Below are 23,900 nucleotides of genomic sequence, written 5' to 3' on the forward strand. Positions count from 1 at the left end.
TGGAGGTGCCATCCAAAATCCCAGAAGGAGCTCTTATGGTTCATGAAGGCAGCAGAAGGTAGAGGGAAAGAGTCAAATATTGGTAAAAGGCTTCAGGGGAAAATAATGTACTGTTGGTGGGGTTTATGTCATAAGTTAGAAATGAGTCCGCTCACCCACAGTTTCCAACACAGTTCACCTGGAAATTGTGTAGGTGGTGGATACACATTTTCTGGTGAGAATCAGTAACTGCTGAACCAGAGGGTTGAAATTTGCACAAAAGAGGAAAAAATTGATCTCTTATAAGATCTTCCATGTCCTTAAAATTTTCACCAGATAAAGTTATCTGTGTTATTATTAATGAATATTCAGTTTGTTTCCAATTTTTTAGCAGTTCTGGGCAATACTGCCCTGAACATTCTTGTACATTCTCCTGTTCCACATGTGTAAGAGATTCTCCAGGAAAAAAAAAAAAAAAAAAACCAAACTTCCTAAACGGGATGCTGCGATGAAATACAGGTGTGCCAAGATGCATTGATCCCCTCCACCCAGGAGAATCTGAGCATGGTCTGGGGTGCCATACTCCCTAACAAGGAGTATTCTTATTATTATTTGCTGAGAATTCTTATCAAGAATGATTGCCACATTTTATCAGGCTTTTCCCCCTGCACCTGTAAAGGTGCTTCACTGATCCTTTCTTGTATGTTTGTTTTCTATTTCATTAATCATCTGGCTATTCTTTGCTGCCTTATGAAGATGTATACCTCACTCATTAATTTTTATGCATTTTTCTTTTCTCCTATGAGTATAGAAGCCTCCAAATTTCCCTCAGTTAACATGTTAACTACATCCCACAAGAATTGTATCTGCCATTTTTATTACTGTTTGTCTATAATATTTGCTACAGTCCATTCTGATTTTGTGTTATATCCCTAAGTTTTTAAAGTATGTTTTCATATTTCCAAATATATATGCATTTTTATGTTTCTATTATTGATTTCAGACTCAACTGCATTTTGACCAGAAGCTATGATCAGTAAGACGCCAATACTCTGAAATTTTTTGAACTTGCTTTTTGGTTTAAATGGTGGCATATTTTGATATTCCTAATGAACTTAAAAAGAACACACGTTTCAGATCGCTACATCTTCCCAAAAGCCCATATCAGTCCACAAACCTACATGATTGCCATCTTAAGGTTCTGATGGCTATCTTATGGTTATGAATTTTCAGGGTAATTTTTCTTTCTCTTTCTTCTCAATACAGAGCTAAGATTCTAGCAGGCATGTTTTCTTTTCTTTTTTTTTTTTTTTTAATGTTTATTTCTGAGGCAGAGAGAGAGGGAGACCCAGAATCCAAAGCAGGCTCCAGACTCTGAGCTGTCAGCACAGAGCCTGACGCAGGGCTCAAACTCACAAACTGTGAGATCTTGACCTAAGCTGAAGTCGGTCACTCAACCAACTGAGCCACCCAGGTGCCCCAAGGCATGTTTTCTTATTACCCTGTTCTCTGCTGAGTTGAGGGTCACCCTTTCACTGAAGGAGTAACCGTCTGGGGTACCAGCTTTAGGCAGAGGAGTGGGTCCCCCACCTTGGGCAGTCTTTATCTCCTATCTCCTGAATTCCACAGGGCATCAAGAGATAAGCTCAGGGTCACTGTGGTTTGACAGATACTTCTGGAGGACAGCTGGCCTCTGTGCTTGCTGATCTCTTGGGATTCTCACTCACTTTATTTTGACATCTACAGTTTCATTACTTTTTGTGACATAGTGGTTTATTTTGAAAGGTGCTTCATGCTTCCTGGGTATGTTATGAAACAACAAAATCAAGGTTATATAGTATGATATGTATATTTAAGAAAGGGAGACACACATACACAAATGAACATATGGGAATTTATATGTGTGGATGTATGCCTGTTGTCTGGTATTTGCAGAAAGAAACATTGAAAGGATGAAAGAGAAACAATACATTGTCACCTGAATATGTTATGAAGCTTTTTTTTTTTTTTTTTTTTTGATGGTGGCAGTTTTCATTGGGAGAGTAAGTTCAGAGCATTTATTCCACCAGCTGGATATATAAGTAAGTTCTGATTCCCTTTTTACACATGTCTTATCTAGAGAATGGGCTCACCTGTGGCTCCTACTGAATCTCCTTTATATCAGTGTCTCAATAATAGAAGTTACCTCACCTTGAAGTTTCTTTTCAAGAAGTGGTTGTGCCAGATACCTCAGGGTTAACCTCTACCATTGTGGAGATAAAGAACATCAACTGTTTCCATGTGTTTATCAGCTCCAGCTCCATTACTATGCATTTTACTGGAGTACTTGATTGTCTTTTTCATCCCATCTGTGCAGTTGGCTATAATCTTTGTAGTTGCCCATCTGAGTCTCAACTATTCCTGATTCTTGCTTATCATATCAGTTGGACCTTAGTAGTTCCTTTCCCCTATTTCATCCGTGGATGGGTGACCAGAAAGTAGAATAGACAGTTTCCCCCTTAGGGGCTCATCTTCCCTACACCCTACCCCCTCACAGTGCATACCACCTTCCTAACCAGGCCCCCCACCGCCAGGACTCTCTCAATGCAGTATGAAAAACACTTTCAAAAGAAGGCTGCTACCACCGGAAGCCATCCCCGGGCAATTTGGGTTCACTTAATGGGAAATAGAAGTGAACGAAAAAGTGATCATTTCCATTTCCATGTTTCAGTCATTGTTGAAACAGATCAAACAGAGATGCCTGAGAACTGAAAAGAGACAGAACCAGAAGAATGTGGCCTGATTGGTGTGGTTTCAGCCTGGAGGCACAGGGATGACACAGGGCATGACCCTGGGCGAAAGAGTCTGAGGATGTCAGGTCAGAGGCACCCCGCCCCATAAGCTGGTATTCTGGGGGAAGACTCACATCCCAAAGATGACATGAGAGTAATTAGACGGGAGCTTATTAAGTAAGCTTTGAGGAAGGAAGAAGGGTGCATGGCTCCAAGGTGCAAGACAAGACCTGAATATCAGTTAAGACCAGCAAATAGTCTACTTCTCTATCCTGTGAATATGAATTTGCCAGAGGGAAGACGTACTTGGCCAAATAATTGTTGTTGAGATGCTTGAGATTCCACTAATGCATTTGTTACTAGCGAAGACAAGAATGATTCTCCTGATTTGTTCTGCATCCCATGCTACTGTCCTATGGCTTTGTATGTCATGGCTGATCCAGAAGAGCAGCTTGGAGATTTTTCTCCACATGTCACCATCTTTCTTTTTCTTTTGATTTTTCTAGAATGATTAACCAAACATTTTACTCGACCAAACATTCATTGAATTCCTGCTGTATGCAGGCCTTGCTAGTGGACTTAGAAATGAAATTGTCTTTGACATTTAATCATTCATTCATTCAACTATTAATTCCTTCAAAGGAGTATGCTATTATGTGTAATAAGTATTAAGAAAGGTTAAAAGCATTGTCTCTGGGGTCTTCATTGTCTGGCCTCACATTCTGGCTTGGCCACTTTTTGACCCTGGAAAAGTTACTAAAATTCTCTGAAGCTAATTTCTTCATCCATAAAACCATAAAAATAATAGTAGCTGCCTCAGGGTAGTTGTAACTCTTAAATAATATTTTGCTTGTGAAGCCCCTGACCTATACATAGTAGAAACTAAAAAGGTATAAGCCAGAATATATAATATTCTCAAAATGTTAAAATATATTGACAGAGAACAGATCCATAGGTGGCTGGGGTCAAGGTTGGGGAAGGGTGTGACTCTTAAGGGGGTAGCATTAGGGACTTTGTGGTAATGGAACTCTTCCGAATCCTGATTGCGGTAGAGGTTCCAGAAATGTGTCCATGTGGTAAAATTGCATGGTACAATACACCCCTCAAAAAATGAGTGGCTGGAAAAACTGGTGAAATCTGAATAGGTCTGTAGGTCTCTAGTTTCGTTAATAGTACTGTGCCAATGTCAGTTTTCTGGTTTGAAAATGTACCATACTTGTGTAAGATGTTATCCTTGGGGAAAGCTGGGTGAAGGATACACAGGAACTCTCTGTATTATTTTTCAACTTCTTGCGAGTCTTTGATTATTTCAAAATAAAGAGCCAGGAAATAAACATAGAACGTGCCAAGGGAGATGTGAGGATGCAACAGAGAGGAAATCAACTGGTCCTTGCTCTCTCATCAAGTTCACATCCCACTGGGAAGAGAAACCAGTAATTACACAGTCACTTATTTCATCACGATTATGCCTAGCTTTATGAAGGAAAAACATAACGGGCTATGAGAGCACATGCTAGAAAAAGGGACAACTCAGGGGAGGCTTCTTGGAGCTTATGCTATTTCTGATCCCTTCTACATGGTAAGGATGAGCGGGGAGGGGTGGTGGGAGGCATTCCAGGCAGACGGGGCAGCGGATGAGGGGCCTGGAGAGCAGACAGAGCCTTCAGCAGCTTGGAGGGGCCAGCAAGCGAAAGGACACATAGGAGACAGTTAAATGGGCTCATGTTATAAGCAGAGGCCTGAAGTGGGTCAGGGAAAAAAGTAATTACTTTTGACGAGAAATTGTAGGGTTTTTTTTAGGTGGTGGGGACAGCTGCACAACTGATATCTAACATTTGATAGAGCTTGGATTTTGGAAAAAAAATGTACTGCATTTCAAACTGCTATTACAAAAAGCAGAAAGGAATGGATACTTGGAAATATGTGGTAAGTTTGGGAAACTATACATATTCTGTTGACTGGGTTCCTGGAAGAAGCTGGAAGGGAACTGGAAAGAGAATTTGGGACCAGATCACAAAGGGAGTTTTTATTTTATTCTGCAAGCAAGGGGGAGCCATTGGAAGTTTTAAACTGAGAAGTTCTTAAATGTTTTTAGTAAGATAACTCTGAGGCCAAGATAAAGCATGGATAGAATTTAAAGGAAACTGATGCCAGTGGCTCTAGCCAAGGGGCTACGGCAATAGTCCAGGACAGGGACAGCATGGCCTGGAACCGGGGTAAAGGCAGTAGGCACTGGGAGCAGGGAATGACAGAGGAGCCTTTGTGAAAGTCAGCTCAAAAGGCAATGGTGACCTTGGATCCAGGAGCTTCACTTCTAGTGACTTATTCCTCTGAGGTACTCATGATTTGGGTGCATGAAAACACACACATCACAAAGCATTGCAGCATTATTGGAAATTGTACTATTTGTAATGAATATACATATGCATTAGTGAGTGCTTGAGTAATTATAGTGCATAATCATACAGTGTGGCACTATGAAGTGCTTAAGAAAACTGGGATATCACCTTAAAACTTTCTTAAGTTAAAAAACCACAGAAGATAGGAGCACGAGGGTGGCTCAGCCAGTTAAGTGTCTGACTCTTGGTTTCAGCTCAGGTCATGGCCTCATGATTTGTGAGCTCCATACTGGGCTCTTTCCTGACAGAACAGGGCCTTCTTGGAATTCTCTCTCTCCCTCTCTCTTTCCCAACCTCTCTGCCCCTCTCTCTCTAAATAAACTTAAAAAAAAATTGCAGGAGACTAATCAAAGTATGATCTAATTTTCTAAAATAATTAATGGAATGCACTTTACATGCATAGGAAAAGACCTTTTAAAGGATTACGTATCCTTTTGACAATGACTGTCTATACAGGGCGAGATTACAAATAATTTTTACTTTTTATGCATTTCTCTATAGTGATGTATTAAGAATGTTTTCATGCTTAAATATGTCTGTCTGTTGTGCTTATCCATGCATGGCATGGTCTTAGATTGGGCTTGCTATGAACAGGCTCAGGGTTGGAGAGCACATGCAGAAGGGGGTTCTTGGGAGAAACACCTGTTCTGAAGTGAGGAGGACAGTAGCGGGTAGAAGGGGAGGATGGCCCACACTGAAGTCGTAACAGGCATCCTGGGACCTTAGAGTTTCCCTGAATGGAGACAGAGGGGCTGGGGGCTTGTTTCCTTGCATCAGTCAGTCATTGGATTCAGACTTCCCCTGGGGAAGGGGCCTGACTTCGCGCAAGGCGGTTCCCAATGAGGGGGGATGCAGCTCAAGAGTGGCCAAAAACCAGTATTCCCAACATCTGAGGGCTGGATGCATGGACCCTGAAGAGGGGATCAGGGAGAGGCACTACAGTATCCACCACAGTTACCTGATATGGGCATAAAAGCTGTTCTCTGACTTTGCAGTCGTTGTGAATAACCACACTCAGCTTACATGAATCAAAGATGAAGGACGAAAAATGGCGATCTCGGCGTGGCACAAAATTCAGTGAAATGAAATGTTTTTGACTTTAAAAAAAATCTTAGCAATTCGGACTAGAAAGCAATATATCCAGCCTGATGAAGGCACTTTCTCTAGCCTGCCCTTTCACTGAAGCTCTGACCCCTCAGGGCCCGCTCCACCAATCTGCGTGGGCCCGAGGCCCGGGGCTCATCCATGCCCGTGGCCACCATGCAGGGAGCACTCTGATTCTAGTAGGGCCATTGGCCCCCAGGGCAGCCCCAGTTTCTGTGTTTGCTACTGTTCTGGTTTTGTCTCTGTTCTGTTCTTGTCCGTATGGGTCTTTTTCCCCCCCACTAACTCCCAGTGACTTCCCTTCCTTTCTTGTCTGCTCAGCAATACATTTGAAGGTATATTTGTTGTAATTTATTTAGCACCTAGTGTTTCCCAGTGGGAGGGTTTTTCGGTGTATCTAGTCCACGGCACTGCAGAAAGCTGACCCCCAACCATCTTAACCAAAGGCAGGTTTTCCTTTTGCTGCTTATAATGTGACTTTCAGCTTTATGTGGCTTTATATTTTTATACTTTATTTCTTAAACTCTCCCCTCTTATCTTGTCTGTCTTCTTTATTTAATCTCAAATTTTCATCTTTGACCTCTTTTCTTTAATGGAGAATCATTTGATCATTAATTAATAACTTTTCCGGTTTGTCTTGTTCAGGTGCCTTTTGCCGGGGGAGGTCATAGTCCCCCTTCTCTCTCTCTCTCTCTCTCTCTCTCTCTCTCCCTTTTGTGGTATTTATGAATACATTCCATGCTATTTCTTTTCTTATGATTACTCATCCTCAAATGGGTGTGTTCTTTCTGAGCCAGCTCTTTGTGCAAGGACAGAAGTGAGCTAGGGCAGCTTGAATTTCTGCCTGCTTTCCACCACCACCTCCTCTGGAGAGTGGCTACACTCATCTCTCTCCTTGACTCGTTTTGATCACAACCATTTTATATGGTGACGGGAAGCTTTGTGTGGGTCAGGTGAGCGTGCAGGCTGGCCACTGCAGATCCTTTCTTGTTTACCTAACATCCCCACATCCTGCTTCTCCAGAGATGATAACGCTGGCCTGTTCCCACATTTAGCATCACCACTGCTGACACCTGAAGCCACGCAGGGATCAGAACGTCTCCCTGGTGCTCCCATGCATCTCAGACCTCCTCCTGTTCCCAGCAAGGGTCATTCAGTGTCCCTTAGAGTATGCCGCCTGTAGCGATCTCTCTGTTCTGCTCGCTCGACCAGAGAACCCTTCGATCTTGTTTCTTCCATCAGAGTCTTGTCTCGTCCCTGCTCAATTTTCCCAATTCTTAGCAACCTGTCGAAAAGACTGATATTTGGATTATCAGTGTTTCCTACTGCATTGGCTTCACTTTGTTTCTCATTCTCCTTGTGTTTGGTTGATTTGGGGAATGAGAGCATTTAGTACTTCCATCGTGATCCAGAAGTCCAGAGAAGGATTATTTCAGGGTGATAGAAGATTAATACAGGTGAAGGAGGGGCCAGCAGGTAGAAAGTCTGAGAAGAGATGGGCTGGAAGAATGACCCTGGAAAGAAGGGCTTCTCTTCCACACAGACAGGAGGACAAAAAACACGGAGAACATAAAAAAGGAATTTTAGGTCATTAGGAAGCAAATTGAAGGCTTGAAAGGGTACTTTCCCCTATGGGAGATGTAGAGCCTGACAGACATACAGGAAGCAGCAACACATCTTTATTCATTTACTCCGGGAAGTTTCATCACAAACATGCTATGTGCGAGGCAGTGGGGAAAAAAAAGGCTGCGAACAAGACAGACAAGTTCCTGTTTTTTGACACTTCACCTCCTCTTAAAGAGCCAGATAATGAACAAGTGAACAACAACAATAGCTTACTTTCTCTCAGGGTCTGTGATGGAAAATAACGTGCAGTGGAGTCTATGGCAAGGTCTCCCCCAAGGCCTGAGGGGACAGAGAATCCAGCCAGGTGAAAATGGGGTAAGAGAATTCCTGGCATTAAGAGTAGGAAATGCAAAGACCCTGAGGCAGGAAAGAGTTTAATGAGTTTTAGGAATGAATTGCCAGTCGGAGCCTAGGGAGCCAGAGAGAATGTGGTACAAGTGGAGGTCAGAGAGAAAGGCGGGCGTCAAATCACATGGGCACCATGAGAGCTGGGTTTTTATGCTCACGTTATTTACTCAGTCAGAAGAGATAATTAAGGACTTAAATGTAGGTAAATGTGGATATTTTTATTTACCTTAAATGGATAGGTAAATATAGTTGAAGGCTGTGAAAAAAGGCAGTGATGTGTGTTTTAGGAACGCTCTAAATGCAGATTCTGGTTTTAAGGTACTATGAGCATAATGTACAGAGTGAAAAATGCAATGGTGCTCATAGCCTCATAATTACAAGTAGAGACATCTGGGTCATGGTTGCAGGAATGGATACTGGAGACTAACTGTACCCTGGAACAGAAGTTACTCTAACGTTCCAGAGGGGTCTGTGCTTCACTGAGCATTGCTGCATTTGAGGGTGTGGCTGAGGGAGGTCAGCCAGGAAAGCACATAAGGACTTGGGATCTCCTAGACCTGGAGGGTGGGAAGACAAGGGCCTTGTCAAAATGAGACAGTCTGTCTCAGTGTGGGGACCATCAGAGACAAAGCCAGCTAGCACCCAGAACACACAGCTTATTCTCGCGCTTTGTGTGTTTGGAAGGAGAAATCACAACTGGAAATACGTCTACATATTACCTCGCAGCACGTATTCCCAGGGAAAGAAGTGATGGGAAAGCAAATCATAACAAAGCAAATCTGGAGGCAAAGTAATAGAGCCCAAAACAGAATTAAATTTTTTTTTCCCAATTGGTATTTGGTATGAGTACTAATAGATGAGCTTTTAAAGGAAACACACTTTCATAGGATCCTTTCCTGTTGAAGCTAAAGACTTTAAAGATGTATTCGTGTATTTCCTCCTTCCTTCCTTCAACAGTGGATGTTTGAGATCATGTAAATGGCCTCTATAGACCAATCTGTAGATAAGTGACTTTTCTCTTTGGCCTCCTTCATGGTAAATTTCTCTGCAACAGCCTTTGTGCTCTAATCGGTTTTACTGAATTCCCAAGAATTTCCCACTGATCAGTAAAGCTTCTTCTTAGAAGTGGACTAAAGCTGGTTAACTTCGGCTTCTACTGATACCGTATAAGAGACTCCTTATAGAAGGAGGTGAAGTGTGGATCCAGTTTTCTTTCGCATTCATTGCTAATTGTTCCAGGGGTTCAAACGAGGCCTCAACGACCAGCTGTAACACAAGTACTTTGTCTGGGAAGTTTGAAGGACTAGAAAGTGCCTGAGCTCCTTCCACTCTCAGTTCAAGTACAGTATTCTGGTCCTGGCAGCGGGGAAGCAGCAGGTGCACGCGGAGGAATCGCTGGCCACAACAGTGGAACGTTTCAGTAGCACTTGGCCTGTCCCAGAGAACCTATTTTTGTTTCATATTCATGCCCCGGTAGTAGAGTTCAAACTTATTTTGGGTTTGCTGATGACCATACTGTCAAGAGGATATCAGCGCATGGAGCCAAGAAACTGCCATCTGTGCCATGTTTATATCTCAAGAATTATTTAGAAGGCTGATCGCTCAGTTAGCTGGGCCTCTTGACCTTCTAGTGTGATGCTAAGAAAGGTGACTCATACTTTCTTGAAAGTCACTTCACTTGTAATGATCCATGCAGTCCCCTTAATATATGGTAGGGGTTAAAGGATTGGTCCGATTGCACTGGTAAGTATTGACCCCACGATGCTTTCCCCGTGGTCGGGACACCATGAATGATCATTTATGGCGAACAGAAAGTAGCTCTCAGCAGTGGTGTGCTAGTAAGTAATTAACAACTGGCTCTCCAGGGAAAAAAATACGTGATTTGTAGCATTCGCTGATTTCCATGACGGAATATTAAGGACACTTCATAAATTCAAAACCTTCCATGAGATGGGAAAATTCCACAAAAGGCAAAAATGACTAAAAGTAACTCAAGAGAACACAGAAAGCCTGGAAACTCTATATGTATTAAAGAAATTGAATTCATTATTAAATCTTCTCATAAGAAAACTTAGAAGTCCAGAAAGCTCCCCTAGAGAAGCATATCAAATAAGTAAGGAAGACAGAATACTGATCTTGCAGAGTCCCTCAGAAAATAGAGGAGGGAGCTTTTCCTGCTTTGTGTTTTGAAGTCACCATTGTCCTGGCACCAAAATTAGAAAAAGACATTATGAGGGCCACCCAGGTGGCTCAGTTGGTTAAGCATCCGACTCTCGATTTCAACTCAGGTCACGATCTCACGGTGGTGAGGTTGAGCCCAGCATCCGGCTCCATGCTGACAGTGTGGAGCCTGCTTGGGATTCCCTCTCTCCCTCTCTGCCCCTCCCCTTCTCATGCTCTCTCTCTCTCTCTCTCTCTCTCTCTCAAAAATAAATAAGTAAACTTAAAAAAAAAAAGACACTGTGAGAAAATAAACCTAATTACAGATTGATACACTTAATAAAGACAAGAGAAAAATTCTTAACACAATGTCATTAAGTCAAATCCAGCAATATATAAAAATGATAATACCTAATGACCAGGTATTAAAGGTTGGTTTAACATTAAAAATCTATATAATTCATCATATCAACAGAATAAAGGAGAAGAGCTGTCTGATCACCTGAGGCTTTACAGCAATATTATCTGAAAAAAATCAGTACTTGCTCATTACATACATAAATGTAGGATGGGAGAGATTTTCCTCAACATGATAAAAGGCATCTAAGAAAAACATGCAGCTAATAGCAAACGCACATGTTGAAAGGCTGAACACTTTCCTAAGATAGGGAAAAAAGCAAGGGTGTTCACTGTTCATCACTTCTAGGTAACATTGCGCGAAAGGTCATAGTGCAGTAAGAAAAGAAAAAGAAGTAAAAGGCATCCAAATTGTAAAGGAAGAAGAAAAGCTATCTTTATTTGCAGATCATGTACGTATAAAAATCTAGAATGATTTGTGAAAGAACTACTCAAACTATGTGAATTTAGCAAAGATAGAGGATATGGTGTCAATATACAAAAGTCATTTGTACCTTTTATATACTAGCAACAAAGAATGTAAAAACAAATTTAATAATATCTACAATAACATAAAAGCACATGAAGTGTGATAGATTTAGTAATAGATTAGTGATAGATTTTTTAAAAAATATGTACAAGATCCTTTTCACTGAAAACTACAAACTGAGAAACCAAAGATCTAAATAAATGGAGACGTAAATTATGTTCCTGGGACAGAAGACTCAATATTGTTAGGATATCATTTCTCCCCAAATTGAACATATTGATTCAGTATAGTTGTAATCAGAATTCTAGGAGGATATTTTTGTAGAAATTAGCAAGCTGAGATTCTGAAATTTAAATGGAAATGCAAAGGACTGAAAATAGCCAAAACAATTTGGAAAAGAAGAGTGGAAGCATACGCTAAGCAGAATTCTAAGTTGGCCCCAAGATTGCATCGCCTGTGGAGCAAGTATATAATCCCCTCCCCTCGAATGTGGGAGGGCACCTGTGACTGTGATGAAGATGTGCCCTATTGTCAGGTGACATTATATGGCAGAGGTGAAGGGATATCCACATATGGCTCTTTCCAGGATTGAAATCGCTTCGTGCTTATATGTGGACTCCAGACCAAATGTAAAACTGGTTCTCACCCTTCAGAAGCAGATATGTCTTAACCACCTCTCAGGTCAGGGGCTATCCCCATTTATTGTGCGGTCAGTCCTCCAGATCAGACCCAGGAAGGAGGCCCACACGGGCCCTGAAGCACACTTTTGTCTTCTGGGGCAGGAAATTCTAGGATCATGGTTTCCCAGGTCTGGAAAAGGAGAGCAGAGGCTCTAGACAGACCAGCCACTTGGCTCTGTGACTACCTCGCTCCGTGGTGGGGGGAGGAGGCTCAGGGTGGCTGGAGTGGTGTCCAAAGTATGACATCTCAGGCTTTAATGTGGATATGAATGACCCCAGGGTCTTATTAAAATGCAGAATCAGAATATATTAAGACAGGACCTGGCATTCAATGTATCTAGCAAGCTCTTGGGTAACATGGGGGCTGCTGATCCACGGGACCACATTTTGAGTAGCAATGCTACTTGAGTAGCAATCTTGGGGCTTAGATCTGAGAGCAGGTAACACCAATACTGAGTACATTTGGAGTATACAGTGGAATGAATAAACCAAAGTTGTGAATAATTTAAAAATTACGCATTGTGCTTGGAAAGATCATAACGATAGTTAACATTAATGGCTTGAGTTTTGTTTTTTTCTTTTCCATCTTGTGCATTTATCAACTAAGTGAAAATAGTTGACCCAAAAGCAGGATAAACAACTAGGGACCCCAATCTGGTATTGAAACTATGTGTGTAATCTATGGTTGCCTATTATAATTATCTTTCAATGTGTTTTATGAAGCAAGAAATGTTCATAACATCTTAGGTTTTAAGGGTGAACTTTTTTTAAAGGCTACTATTACCCATGTTGTAACTGACATACTTGGAAAAGAATTTTGGAACCTTTCTGATTACTAGCTTGTGGTATAACCACTGGGAGTTTTACGAAAAGTGGCATTAAGATATTTACTACTTTTATTAATAAAATGTGGGGGTGGAGATGACTTATAAGAAATGAGATAAAAAGTGTTTCTTTTTAATATTTATCTGCATTTTATCATGCTGTAGCATTTGCTTCGAGATGTAACAGCTCTGCAGAGACTTTGAGCCCTCCCTCTGGGATGGTTTCCTTTTCCATGCTACACTTATTGACTGTGTACAAAAGCATTTGTGTTTTCTCTAAAATTCTAAGTTGAAGGTTAAGACCTTGGACCATTCATTTCTTTATTTAATCTGAACTTCTCTCACCATTAGTTTGAAGAAAGATAAGAGAATAAATTGAGTAGTCTACTCTCTTTTGATGTCTATGTTGCTGATGGGTCAAAATAAATCTCAGGAACCCAGATGAGCATGTAAATTATTCCAAGAGAATTAGGATTCTTGTGTTCCATACACTTTGCTCTCAGTGCAGCCAAAGCCCCTGCTTAGGCTATATAAATTAATACATTTGCAGGAAATGTGACTTTGGGACATTTTATATAGCAGTGATTTTAATGCTGTTAGTGGTGAAATGGAAACTTGAGAATGTGGAGATTAATTTAAACCACATGATGGGTTCAAGGAAAATACACTACAGTTTCTTGAATGTGTGCTGACTCTGTACAGTGGGGAATGGGATCCAAAAAACCACCAGTGAACTTTTAAACTCTCTTGAGAGGATTCAAACCAACCCAATTAGCCCTAGGAGAGAGCTGTTCCAGATGACAGACACGATTTATCTTTCCCTCGAAAATAGATCCCTTTTTGCCTGAGAGAACACAATAGGGAGATCAAGGAAGGAAGAAGGACCCCACGCATTACCACTAATGGAATGAAGTTAGATCTCTCTTTCCAGTCATTAGCTGGTTTACTGATTCGCCTTTCACTGTAGACTACAGTTCTGTTGGGTTCTTTGAACAATGGATAACCAACAAATTGTATGTTGTGAATTTGAAATAAAGGATTTCTTTTCCCTTCCAGTTCGTTGTAGCGGTGTTCTGGATCATTTATGCCTATGACAGAGAGATGATTTACCCGAAGTTGCTTGATAATTTTATCCCAGGGTGGCTGAATCACGGAATGGTGAGTGGACTAAAACAAATAATTTCCTTTCATTAAAAAAAAAAAATCTATTAGGGAGCTATTTTCTAATTTAGGCTTTCCATAGAATCTACCTAAATGGCAGTGAAATGATGGGGATTATGAGAGATTATAATTAGAGAAGAATGCTGAACGTAAATAAAAAACAACTTCCATGAAATTGAGTCACTATTAAAACTATGTAGAAGATGAACCCACAGTTTATAAGTTGTTGGTGTTGTTGGATAATACAACTAGCTTATTCCAGGATGAATTTAATTTCTGTGCCATTCAAAGACTTATCCCCTATTGGAGCCTGAGGATCTTTTCCAACCTATACAACTATCGAGGGCCATTGTTCCCTACATGAGTGGAATTGTGTTGGAAGCAACAATTCTCCTTGGAGAATTTCCCCAGGAGGAGCAGCAAGACTATTATTTTCCCTGGGAGATCTGCCGCAGGCATGGAGGCGGCCTTAGCAGTGGGTGCTGCCATGGCGGGCTGTCCCCATTGGAGCGTGTTTGCCTGGGACTGCTGGGTCTTTTCCTTCTTCTCAGTCTGATTCTTTCTGAAGCTTTAGCCATGGTGTCGTCTTCACATGTTTCAGATCAAATCTTTTGGATGGTTTGCACATCACCTTATAAGATCTGAGGGTATATTTTCTTCAGAGAAATTTTGTCGTTGTCTTCTCGTTCTGCCTCTGGAATTGAGCGGTTTTGTTATTAACTAAGAAGCCTGCATTTTTTTGGTTACAGCAGTTTTTAGAATATGTCACTGGGTGCTCCTGGTGAAAAGGGCAACCCATCACAGAAATTATAGGGGAAAGAGGAGCTAGAAATCACACGTCATAGGTCCAAAATAACAGTTTCCTTTCTGCCCCCAATTTTGGTATATTTTGAGAAAAGTGGTGTGTACTAACAAACATTGCTGCGGGACTTTGATTAATCCTTTCCTAAGACAACTCATCACAAGTGGCACGACTCGGAAAACTGGCATTTTCTTTGAATCCAATTAGAGCCGCACTATTGAAGGATTAATGTGGCATCTCTGATTCAGTTCCAAACGAATAAGCTGGGTCTTGTCAGCTTCATGTAACCATCTAACGGACTTGATGTGGTTTCTCCATGCCTCTCCAACTTTTGACTTTTCTTGAATGTGCAAAGCCTTTCGTAACCCCATGTCTTTGCAATCCTCTGCCCCAAATGCTCTTTCCATTCTTTCCTGGGGAACCCTTTCTTATCCTGCTCGCTTCTACAACATCTCTCAGAAGCCTGTCCTCACCCCCATAGGCCAGATTAGCTCCCCTGTCAGTTACATTTGCAAAGGACCTTCAAGTCTCCATTAGACATGTCTGTATCCCCCCTCACTAAGTGTTCCTTCCTAGTGTAAAACCTCCAGCCGCAAGCACTCTGCCCACCCACCTGGCATGTAGTAGGATCAAGACATGTTTGTTGGATTGATGAGTGAATTTAGTATATAGTCGTCCTCCCCCTTATCCAAGAGGGATCTGTTCCAAGATCCCCAGTGGATGCCTGAAACCACAGATAGTACCATACTGTGTTTTTTCCTATACATACATACATACCTATGATAAAGTTTAACTTATAAGTTAGGCACAGAAAGAAATGAACAATAATAACAGAATGGAACATATAACTACATAGTAATATACAGTAATAAAACTGTGAATGCTATTTCTCTCTCTTCATAATATCCTACTGTGCTGTGCTCACACTTCTTGTGAAGATGAGAGATGATAAATGTAGATGCCTACACGATGAGATGACATGGGGTAAATGATGCAGGCATTGTGATGTAGCCTCAGGCTACTACTGATCTTCTGGCATCTGTTTCCAGGTCATGGTTTCCCTGGGTAACTGGAACTGTGAATAAGGGTACGGGGGGCTACTGTAGCCAGTTTCCATAATTGTTCGCCAGTCAGTAATAATAACTGTTATTTTTTGAGAACCTACCGTGTGCTAGGTATTCTACAGTGGTTATACCATTTAATTTTCATGGTGGTGCTATGAACCAGAAATTGGTATCCCTTTCAGAAATGACGAAACCAAGGCTCAAAGTTTCGGACACAAGGAGGGCCTTAACTGAGAACCAGTGGTTGCATCCTGCGCTATAGAAGCACAGTCCTTAACTGTTAGCCTTATTGTCTACACCCCTCAAATGCACAATATTACCTTTAGGCCAGAGAATAAATCACAACCCTTGCAGATCCAAGTGCTAGTTAATGTTTCAAATGAATGGTTCTAAAGTACTGATGCAGTCATTAGAGGTATAACTGAACTCTCATCATTTCCCCTTGAGTCACTTTGATGGGTTGAATTCTCACTCTTGGAGACAAACACTACTTAGAAATTCAAGGAGAACTTGAGTGATATGAATATTTCGGAAACAGAAAAGATAAATGAATCGGCATGTCAAATCCTCTAAGATAATAAGAGCTCCATAGAGTCTTTCCTCATGAGTTTTGTACTTTAGTAGGGATGAATGACCATTTCTCTGGTTTTCTTCATGTTCCAGTTCATGGTCTCAAAATTACTGACAAAGAAGTTGCCTGTATGGGGCTGAGGAATATTTTGCAATATTAATTGACATTACTCTAACTTTGTATAGATGTAACTTTAAGTAGGATACTGATTCCTTCGATTGGCTCTTAAAATATGAACATAAACTGCTGGAATCATGAATAATTTAGTTTTTATAAAAATGTGTAAAAAATTTATGAAATACCAAAAACTCAAATAGGCATTTTCAACTTTATTTAAATTTTATTTAAAAGTTTAATAATAATTGTCATGTGTATTTTATTTCAAAATAGGTAATTTTGAATATTTTGTTTTAAAAGTATGAAAATAATTCAATTAAATTTTTTTACATTCATTTGAATGTTCACATTTTGATGAAGACATTCAAATTGTGTGTACTTGGATTATAACTACATTGTTTCTAATTAATGCATTACATTAGTAATATCAATAGAGCTTAAATTTTGTGAGTGTCCATTATAATAACGAATTCGGTGAATTTGCTGAAATGAAGGCAAGGAATTAAAATTTTAGAATATTTATATTTATGTTATATTAAATAATATAATTTTTGTAATTTGTCACTCATAAATTTGTAATTTATAATTCTATAAGCCTTTATTTTTCTACTCATCCAATCACATAATTTTTATTTTGCTTTATGAAATATATATCTAACAATGTAGAAGGATAGAACATATTTTATTTAATATTTTGCTCGCTTAATTTATAACTTTTAAATATTTATGCAGATGGTGTATGGTCCTTTAGGCTTTTGGTATTGTCTACCTAGAGTTTTATAACTACAAGAATTCCAAGAGACAGTGTACCCTGTTCTTACATGTAGACTCACACTCATTGCTTGAAGAGTCTCAACATCAGCTCTTAGGATCCAGAGCCCTGAACCACAAAACTGAAATGCAGTTTGTAAGTCTGTCATGGCACCATTTCAGAAGACGTCACCAAGTCAGCCTTGAATTCATAACACTCAACTGCCCAGCACAAAATCAGTTAGAAAACAGACTCACAAGATCTAAAATTCAAAGGACTTTCCTTTTGATTTACACCAAAATACCCAAAAGTTAGACACAATTGGAACTAAAGGAAAGTATCCTGTCTCTTCTTTTCTGTTGTCTACTTTTTTTCTCTCAGCAAGCAATCTTAGAATTTTTTTTTTTTTGAAGAGAAGAGGAAACTGATAAATAGATGAGTTGCAACAGTAATACAACCTCACTAGTGTAACCACTAGCTTATCTCAGGGCTCCGTTAAAATAGCACATTCCCACACAAAATTTTAATTTATTACAATTAAAAATGTAAATCTATAAAATATAATACCTTTAGCTGGAGTCACTTCACTAGCCAAAATCAAAAACTGTTCTATCCTTGCAGCCCTATTTCTTTTTGTATTTCCAGCCATTCGAACAGCACATGATGCCCACTAGGCATTCACTAAGTATTGGTGATAAAAAGGGTATTTGTGTGTTTGCTTTTGAAACTTGGAAGAATGTCATGCTTACATTTATATCCTCCTACCACCTTTCTTTCCCTCGGTCCACTGATGAGCAGACAAGAGAATCTCTAGTTAGAGGTGATTTCAGCAAAATTAATCCATTTTAAAAATGTAATTTGAACAGTCATTGACAGTTGAGGTTGGGTTCTGTGTGGATACAACCTGTGGGAGCTGAGCTTTGATTTAATTCAATCTAGCAAACATTTATTGAAAACCTACGAGATGCAAAGAAGCCTGCTAGGTAATGTGTGGTTACAGGAGAAAAATATTTACACCTTTAAAGTATAGAAACGGCATGTTTGAGGTGGAGGAAGATGAGTGGGGAAACAGTTCCACCAGCCAACAGAGTGGTCCCCAGGAGGCTGTGTTCACTCTGACAAGAAGAAGCACTATTGTTATTCTGGCCTCTTCCTTGGTTGCAAAAAACAGATCCCTGAACCTTTCTCTTCTGCTGATTACAAGTTTAAAGCATTGTCAATGGAGTAAATGTACATTAAAAGCAATAAATAAATAAATCTTTAAACTCTAGAAAGATTGCAGATTCTCAGCAATGCTATAAGAGGAAGAACCAACCATGAGACAGTGTCTGTGCTTAGTGAAGACCTAATTAATGTTTATAACATGCTTTGAGAATGCCAAGCACTGCAGAAGTTTGGGTATTATTATTGTTATTATCACGGATCTTTAAGCATACATGACCTAGATATTCTCATAATCACAGCGGTTGTTCCTTCTCCGTATAATTAATAAGGAGATACAAAAATAAACCCCACCTCTCTTCATGCTTGATTTGTCAGTTTTTCTCATTGTATGTCACTGATCCTCAAGAGAACTTTAATTTAGGTAACTATTTATTCCGTTCGATATTATTTTGACATTTGGTAATTACTAAAGTTTTTGTACATCTGTCTCCGAAGAGAAGGCATTGAATACTGCTTGGATGATCATTGGTTTTGCAGGAAGTCAGATTAGATGTTATTCTTTGGTTAAATAACACAACTCTGTGCCACCCTGATATGGGATATTTCATAAAATAAGCTGTTGGTCAAAAGAAGACTATCTCCTTTTTCATATGAATAAAGCTGACCTTTCTCATTGTCCCAATATATTCTAAAGTAACTGGGAGATATTTGTAAATTTTCAAAATAAAAGTAAGACTGGAGCAGAGGTCAGAAATTTCTTGGGAACCACTTTCTAAAACTCCCAATGGACCTCCCAAAGAAAACAAATAAGACCCCAAAGACCCAGGAACAAGAAAGAGTTCCATCCACAGTGAGGCAGATGCTTTCACAGTTATTGCATACGGTTCTCATGTGTAAGCTTTTTCATGTCCAGTTTTACCGATCATAGCTTTCTCCTTGTGAATTTTCATTGGCTCAATCTCACCTTCTCAGTAAAGCCTACTCTGAGCAGCCTATTAGGTATTGCCAACTACTCCCATATCCCCAGAGTCCCCTCGCTGTCCCTGCTCTCTGTCCCCCTCCTGGCACTTACTATCCTTGACATATTATATGGCTTTACTTTTATGTTGTACTTATGGCTTATTGTCCGTCCTCTCCTGCTGGAATATAATTTTCATAAGAGCAGGGATCTTTGTTTCAGTTACTCATTTATTCCAAGCGCCTCAAACAGTGCCTCTACATAATGGAAATCAATGAGTATTTGCTGTATGAAATGAATGAATTTTATCAATATTCTATGTCCATGTTTTCTCTTGTTCTCTTCTCCCCTTCTTGGTCTTTTCCTTTTCATGGTAGTTGACGGAATACAACCCCAAGCCATTCACTTCTTTCCTAGCTTGTATTTTACGTCACTCTCCCATCTCAGCTGCACTGCAGCAAAATCTTAGACATGACTTGCTATCCCCCCTGGGGGTCTTGTCGGTTGGTACGTATCATATTGCTACTACTGCCTGAGAAGGCCTGAAATGATGTCCAAAAAACACACCATGGTCCCTGGAACATCTGAGAGTTACAGACCAGGCAAATCATATCCTGGGTCACATTTACTGAAAAGTTCTTCCCTATATTGATTATTTTGTCTGGGTATTAGTTGGTTTTTTTCTCTAGGGTAATAGACCATGGCTTTTTAAAGCAATTTTCTGACATCACAAATTCCTGTGTAAAACTAATTTTCCACGTAAGGGTAGAATTCAAGGCTAATATCATTTGGCATACACTCTGCCCTTTTTCTTGCTCCACTGAATAGATGAGCAGGCCCAGCAGTCGTTTGAATTCATCATAAGGTCTATAAATTATATGCAGATATTTTGGGGTCAGCAAAACCCAAAGTGTGGTTTACTCAAGCTCTTTTACCCCTAATCCTTAAATCCATAGATATTTCAAAGTAAACTTCATTCATATGTTTCCCATTCATTTGCCCTTAGTTCTTCATAGCTGGGGGAGAGGAGGGGCCAGGCCCGAAGGTGTTGTCTTAGGAACTGGCTTCCTTCTTCATTACCACAAACAGATCATTCATTAGCCACAGACCCAACTCGTTGGCAGAAGTCCATCCCTATATCCTTTCCAGTTTCCTTTTAATTGAAGCTCCAACCTTGGCAAGCATCAGCGATAGCTGCCAAAGAAAGTGAAGTAGAAGCACAAAGCTGCATTTTCTATCATAGAGGCATCATCTCTAAACTTGGGAAGTGGTTCTAAAGATCAGCGGGTCCATACACCATGTGGCACCTAAATGACCTGAACAGTATCTTTGCAGATTCTCTTTCAGTCTCTGCTGGGCATCTCCGATGATGGGACTTCAACAGTGGACCGAGACCATGGAGTCTTCAGCTTAGGAAAGACTCTCATAAGGAACTGAGCCTTCTGTTCTTTCCTCCAGCCCAAATTGGCCCAGTCCATTCATCCATTCCACAGGATTCAAATACCAGTTGTCATTGTTTTCCTCATGTTCTCTTCCAAGAGGATCTCGCTCTTCCCCATAACTTCAGTCTCTCTTAAATGTTGGTCATTCCAAGTTGGTTCTTCCTGTTCCATCTTCTAAGGGGCATCACGCTCAGCATTTGACACAAAGACCTTGAGATGAACATACTGTAACAAATTCACTACGTTAACCCCTCACCTCATTACCTTAACCCCTTCCCTCAGTCTTGTTACTCATCCCATGTTGCCACTTGAATAATGACTGAAGCATCTAAAAGCTCCTCTTTCTACCACATCCCTCACAGTTAGTCGGCACGTCCTATTAGATGTACGTCCAAAGTAGCTGCCAAAGCTGCCCCGGCCCCCTTTTCTCCACCATCCCGGCTTTAGTTCAAGGTTTCATCATCTCTCAACTGAACAGAGGCAATAGGCTCATCTCTTATCTTCCTGCCTCCGAGCTATCTCCTCACCAGGACTTTCCCCGCACTGCTGCCTCAGTAACCTTTCTAGAAGATCTGAAGTTCTGATGGTTCCTTGCCACATTCCCTTCTCAGACACCACCTGTGAATGAAGTGGTCCCGAGTCTCCTAGGCATCTGAGTGGGTCGCTTCTCCCTGCCCTCAGAACACTGTTCTGACACCTATGATTTCACTTATCACATTATTGGATTAGTATTTATTTACTTGTTTATTCCCCTAATGGGCTATGAGGCCATAAGGGGTAGCAACTGTTGTATTTTTTCTCCCATCTTTTCCTCCAGAACCTAGCATATTCTCTGGCATTACTGCATACACAGTAAATGTTTACTGAAAAAATGGAATACAGGTCCTTTACCATCATGCTCAGTCTCCCCTGACTAGGCTTCAGCTTGTCTAGATTCGTTTTTATAGTTTTATATGATTTGGCAAGAGCACAGAGAGCAATTTAGCCATCGTCTTGGCCTATTAGTGCTGTCCAAGCTCCATTAACTCTTTTTGGCAGTTTCATTATACAATACACTGAAACTTCCACATCATTTTTACCCGACCAGTGGGTAGTTTAGCTAACATTTGAAGTTGTTATTTTGGTATTTTATAGACAAAATGTAGGACCTCTAGGTGTATTTGTAGTGTATTCCACCTTGTTAAACTCAACTAGAATACAGCATGAGCTCTGGGGAAGCCACAGTACTATGATTTTGAGGGTCATTAAATATATGTTGGAATTTAATAATATGATTGATTTCTAAAACTCTGTTTTGAATTGAGATGCCTAAGTTTATGCCACTGAATCGAAGCTCCTTTGGAGGCTACTGCTGTGAGTAAAGTCAGTAACAAAATAACTGATTATTCAGAGCAATAAATTTTAACCATCTTGTAACCGTGCTTGGAGAAGATGGTTGATTCCTCTAGACAAGACAGGTACTTAGATAAAAACTACATATGTGGTGGCAGAAGAGATTGGCTACTGAAGATTATCACTATGTCCAAGGATAATAGAGAAACAGGAAACTAATGGAATATGTCTAGTGGAGAGAGAGTGCTCAGACAAGGGATCTGGTGAGGAAGAGGGTTATAAGATGGCATTGGCACCAAGTGGATGGTAGATTGGGGACAAAACTCACCTTCGAAGGATAGGTGTTGATTTTTTCCAAGTTGGCTGGGAAGTCTAGATATCTAGCGATCCCAAGGGGTCATTGTGTTGGTCACATTTAGGTAAAGTGGGAAAAGAAGCCTTCCTGAGGGTCCAGAATCATTGTCTGAAATCCTTACGTTGGCACCAGATCATGAAGACAGCACAAATCCTCATCTCATCTCATGCTTCTTTATCCAAATCAGGTTGAAAAATGATCAAAGAAAAGCAAAGAAAGACTTGACAACCCACTAGAAAATGTTCAACCCAACTTTTTTTTTTTGCTGTTTGAATCTGAACCTAAACTACCAAATTTGTCCACAAAATGCCTGGTCTTTTAGAAATACTGGGTAACTTCCCTGAGCCTATTTATACCTCTTGTCAAGGTGAAGCTTCTCCAGGGAGTCTCCAGTGTTCCCCTCTGCTAAACTGCAGCCAATACAGAATGGCAGCGAAACCTGCCCTCCAGGACATTCCAGGACTGAGTGTGCACCCAGCCCTCATCTCCCAGTCAAAACCCTCCTTTTGCTCCAAGTCCTCTCATGCATCAACTCTCCCTTATATCATAGAGCTGATCACCCCTTCTTTATGAACCTCTACCCCACATGTGCCTCTATTATAGCATCCATTGTGCTTTACTTGTAGTATATTGTTACATTAGTCTTGAACTGGATGTTCGATAAGAGCAGGCACATGCTCCATCTTCTGGATCAGTGCATGGCACATAGTGGGTCTCAGAAAATATTTTTGAAGGAATGAATGAATAATGATGGAGGGAGTGCATTTCTATCGTGTTTCCTTACTCTCCCAGACTGGTAACACTTTCTGAAAAGGAAATAAGATTATTTTCTCCAAGTGAGCTCAGGCCAGTACTTAGGATCACCCTGTAATTCTCTATGTTTCATACCCTAGTCCTTCAGTGACCCATTTTACCGCATCCTTGTCAAGCTCACTGGCTTACAATTTTCGAAATCAGTTTTCCCCTTTTCCACAGAAGAACTGTATCTGCTGGCCTTCAAGCGTCCAGTATAACACCTTGTTATACTCACACAGCTAGCTGGCTCCCTGGCTGGAAGGAGAATGCTGAGCTGACTGACCCCATCATGCTTATTGTATCCAGGGCCTCTCTCTGTGGAGCTTTGTTAACATCTAGTGAAGAGACGCCTTTCAACATGAAATGTCATTATATTTCGCAAACATATTTCTTCAAGACACTGATAAATATTCCTGGCATTTTAGATTATTTTCCTTTTCATCTAAGCAAGGGTGACTTTTTCCTATTGTCTTACCATATCCATATCCAGAGAATTAGCATGCCCTTAATGATCTAATTAATATATGTTTTAACCTAGTTGCAAGGATTAGCTTTGATGGGTGGAAATGTTTCCCTTAAGGCGGCCCCTTTCATCCTTATCAAATACATTA

The 23,900-nt window shown here is 40.4% G+C and overlaps 1 protein-coding gene across 10 annotated transcripts in view; it reads left to right on the forward strand.

Annotated features, from left to right (window-relative positions):
• The window catches only part of AIG1 (androgen induced 1), a 254,569-nt gene that overhangs the window by 70,662 nt on the left and 160,007 nt on the right, over window positions 1-23,900 (forward strand). For all 10 annotated transcript variants that reach the window (XM_030316485.1, XM_030316490.1, XM_030316491.1 and 7 more), the window contains exon 3: window positions 13,834-13,935. In XM_030316485.1, the coding sequence (XP_030172345.1) occupies window positions 13,834-13,935 (102 nt within the window). The remainder of the gene's footprint in view (window positions 1-13,833; window positions 13,936-23,900) is intronic.

The sequence above is a fragment of the Lynx canadensis genome, chromosome B2 (assembly GCF_007474595.2).
Source record: "Lynx canadensis isolate LIC74 chromosome B2, mLynCan4.pri.v2, whole genome shotgun sequence".
In the NCBI taxonomy this organism is placed as follows: Eukaryota; Metazoa; Chordata; class Mammalia; order Carnivora; family Felidae; genus Lynx; species Lynx canadensis.